Source organism: Zophobas morio, unplaced genomic scaffold (genome assembly GCF_036711695.1).
Source record: "Zophobas morio isolate AGI-343-1 ecotype UQ-CSIRO unplaced genomic scaffold, CSIRO_AGI_Zmor_V1 ptg000265l, whole genome shotgun sequence".
Taxonomy (NCBI): domain Eukaryota; kingdom Metazoa; phylum Arthropoda; class Insecta; order Coleoptera; family Tenebrionidae; genus Zophobas; species Zophobas morio.
This window is the reverse complement of record NW_026972369.1, coordinates 88,230-92,127: the sequence shown is the minus strand read 5'-3', so window position 1 is coordinate 92,127 and position 3,898 is coordinate 88,230. Positions and strand designations below refer to the sequence as shown.

The window sequence follows — 3,898 nt, the reverse complement described above, 5'->3', positions numbered from 1 at the left end:
GACAAAAATACAGTTTTTAGCTAAAATTTGATGGTTTCGTTGCACTTTCCGAGCCCGTAGGGTATCTGAGTGGCTTAAAAGTACAAGAAAACACTTCAAAAGTGACGTTTCTGAAGAATTTTAACAGTTTTCTTGTATCTACGAACGCCAGAATGCTTAAAATTGACCTAAACGTCTCCTTTTCCTATTCTGAGTCGATTCTGCATGCTTTAATAATAATAATAATAATAAATGTTTATTATCCAACAGACCGTGGCCCAATTATAGGATAATATGTATAATATGTACCTGACTGAATATAAATCTAAATAAAGTATAATTTGACATAACAGTCGTAGTTACAGACAATTTCACATATAAATGAATAAACGGTAACTCATAAATTACATAAATTATATAAAGATATCTAAAGAAAAAAGAGAATTTCAAAAGCATAATTTACTATTGGAAATTAGCCATCGACTTTAAACAAATGATACTTCTGATGCATCTTTGGCTATCGTAGAATATATCGCAGCTTTTCCCGTATTTGTTGAAGGTTGAACACATCAGATATATAGGTGATTTCTTCAATAATTTTGTTCTGGCTGTAGGCAAATAGAACGTATCTGTACTTCTGAGCTGAAGTTGTGGCACGCGAAATTTTATAACTTCCAATATTTCTGGTGTATCGATATAACCATTGACGACCTTATATAGGAATGATACAGCAAGGATATTTCTTCTTATCTCTAGAGCTGGAATACTAAATCTTTCAAGTAGCCGGTTCTCTGGAAATTTGCGTGGAGGGTATATATTGTCGTTTTTAAAGGCTAGATACTTCAGGAGCCGTCTCTGTATCTTCTCCAAGGACATCTTGTGGCATTGATCTATAGGTGACCACACAGTAGAGCAATAATCAAGTAGAGATCTTGCGTAGCAAAAATACAATTTCTTAACGCATTCAGTATTAAACGATTTTGAATTGCGTATAATAAATCCCGTAATTTTGGACGCCTTACCTGCAATGTATCTGTAGTGTTCAGCAAACTGTAATTTTACATCAAAAATTACACCTAGGTCTTTAATAACGACATCTCTCTTAATGCTTACATTACTTAAAAAATAATTAGTGACCACAGGATACTTTTTATTAGTATATGCTATGTATCTACATTTATCAAGCGATAGTGATAGTCTGTTATTCTCAGACCATAGCACAAATTTGGATACATCATTCTGTAATGAGTGACTGTCATCCTGATCCTTTACCTCTCTAAATAATTTGACGTCATCAGCATAAAGCAAAATTTTGTTTTTAACAATATCCGGCAGGTCGTTCATAAAAAGAAGAAATAAAAGTGGGCCAAGGTTAGAACCTTGAGGCACGCCGGAACGAACTGGATATGAGAAAGAATTGAAACCTTCATATGAAACGTACTGTGTCCGTCCAAGGAGATAACTCTCAAATAATTTGACTAAGTTACTGTCAAACCCAAACATCTGCAATTTATACAATAAAATGTAATGATCAATTCTGTCAAACGCACGACGAAAATCAAAATATATGACATCTAATTGACCACCTTTATCTAATACACTGAGAGCATATTGAGTAAACTGAACTAGATTGGTAAGGGTAGACCGTCCTTTCACAAAGCCATGTTGACTAAGTGAAATTTTTGGCAGGACTTGGTGATATATTTTTCCGTATATAACCATCTCAAAAATCTTGGAAAAATTGCACAGAATGGAAATAGGTCTATAGTTAGACACATCAGAGATATCGCCGTCCTTGTGTACAGGGCAAATGCGCGCTTTTTTCCAAGTATATGGAAATTGTCCAGTCTGAATGCATAAATTAAACAAACGGGTAAGTGGTGTTGCAAAGAGGACTGCACAGTCTTTCACTAGAAACGCCGGGATGCCGTCGACTCCGGCTGTAAATTTACTTTTTAACTTCTTGCAAGCGGCAACAACATCTTCATTTGTTATAAGTGGCAGACTTACATTTAAAGATTGTATGTTGATCGAACTGGATGCACAAAAGGTATTATCAGAATCGGTAAATACACTAGCAAAGAAAGAAGCAAAAGCATTAAGGACTGCAGTAGGTGTACAATGGCTGGATTCATTGTAATTTACTACCCCAGGTATCCTAGACTTACCACGTTGTAGATTGACAAAGGCCCAGAATTTGGCGGGATCCTCATGAATTTGATTTTGAATCATGTGTACATATGCTTTGTGCGATGCTGAAATCAATTTTTTTGTCTCTGATCTAAGAGTCTGAAATTCAACATAAAGCTCTCTTTGAGGACTTTTCCTGTAACGTTCATAAGCCTTTCCTTTGGCTTTAAGCATTTTTATTATATCTAATGAAAACCACGGAGGATACCGCTTTGAGTATTTACGAGGTCCTAAAGGGATGTGAAGGCGAAAGATTTCCTTCAGATAATAATAAAATTTGTCGCACATTACATTAACATCATACGTATCAGGAAGAACATTCCAATCAAATTCACATAGATGTTGGTATAAGTTGATATAATTTCCTTTTCTATAATTGAATTGCCATTCAGACTGGTTGGATTTAAAATTTTTAAAACGTGTGTGTTTAATAGCGAAGTGAACATTCAAAGGTGGATGGTAAGGATCAACACGCACCATAGGCAGAGGATCTTCATAAACATTACATTCAATATTACTAAATATTAAATCCAAGAGACGTCCATCTTGATTTGTAATGCAGTTGTACTGAGTCAGGTTAGCAAAAGAAGAGAAATTTTGCAGCGAGCTTGACTTACGATCAGTACCATTAACAGAAAAATATGTCGAGTTGAAATCACCAATAATTACACATTCCTTATTATCGAGGAGGCAATTTAATGTACATAGAAATTCAATGAATTTCTCATATGTGTCACAATTTACAGAGGGGGGGATATAAATTGTTAAAATGACAATAATCTTATTTGGTCCCAGTTTCACTTTCACCGCTAATAGATCAATGCTGTAATCATACTGCTGTGGAATGGAAACAACACTGGAAGACAAAGTACTTTTAGTAGCAATTAAAACACCTCCACCCCTAGATAAACCACATTCTTTAAAAGAACGATCTCTCCTAAAAACACTATACCCGGATCCAAAGAGTTCATCACTTTTAACACTAGAGGAAAGTCCTGTCTCGGTGAGACATACAATATCGAACTCACAGTCGCATACATTACCAAAAAAAGTATTAATTTTAGTGTTAAGCCCTCGGACGTTCTGATAATATAAATTAAAATTGGAAGCTGTAGAAGTTGATACATGTTGACAATTCATTTGATCATAAGCAGCAGATTCACTGTCAGAAGAGAAGGAAGACATATTACTGGTTGACTTCAAGAAACAGTTACGAACAGAAAAAGCACTGAAAGCATAATTTGTTTTAAGTGTACCTAGTTTTTTGAAGTTTTGCCCATAAAACTACCTCTAAACTTTTCAAGAGCTAAAGAATAAGCTTCACATTTAGCACCCTCCCAAGCTGCATGATTGATATTAATAGTTCGATTGTTTGACATACTCTCAAGAGAGGATTTTAGAGAAACGCAATTACTGCAACGTCTTTCTTCCTTTGGAACCGAGCATTTACCGACGTGGTGTTCGCCGGCGCATATTGGACAGGAAATAGCCCTTTTGCATTGTTTATCATTATGAAAGAACCCATTACACCTACGACATCTAGGAACTGAGATTGCATCATAAATTTTGCAGCTGTTGACACCAATTATTATCTGACCCAGTTGCAGCAGCTTGTTATAGACATCAAGATCAATTTCAACATCTGCTTGAAAAACGTCTTTATTGTTAAATGTGCACCAATGACGCAGAACTCTACACCAAGGAGAATTACCAAAGATTGTGGGATTTT

At 35.4% G+C, this 3,898-nt stretch overlaps 1 protein-coding gene across 1 annotated transcript; it reads right to left on the bottom strand.

The window, feature by feature from the left end:
• Positions 1-441: 441 nt before the first annotated feature.
• Positions 442-3,354, bottom strand: LOC135119448 (uncharacterized). Its single transcript, XM_064043863.1, has 2 exons — positions 1,851-3,354; positions 442-869 (listed from the first exon to the last, which is right to left on the bottom strand). Exons 1-2 carry the CDS (start codon positions 3,352-3,354, stop codon positions 442-444), a joined length of 1,932 nt encoding a protein of 643 aa, XP_063899933.1.
• Between the last annotated feature and the right edge of the window lie 544 nt (positions 3,355-3,898).

Bases quoted from the DNA above. Each gene is read 5' to 3' on its own strand.
- LOC135119448 (XM_064043863.1), bottom strand. From the start codon at position 3,354: ATGTCTTCCTTCTCTTCTGACAGTGAATCTGCTGCTTATGATCAAATG. The intron at 870-1,850 runs GTTTGTTTAATT...GGTCACCTATAG, and splicing joins CTTTGCAACACCACTTACCC to ATCAATGCCACAAGATGTCC.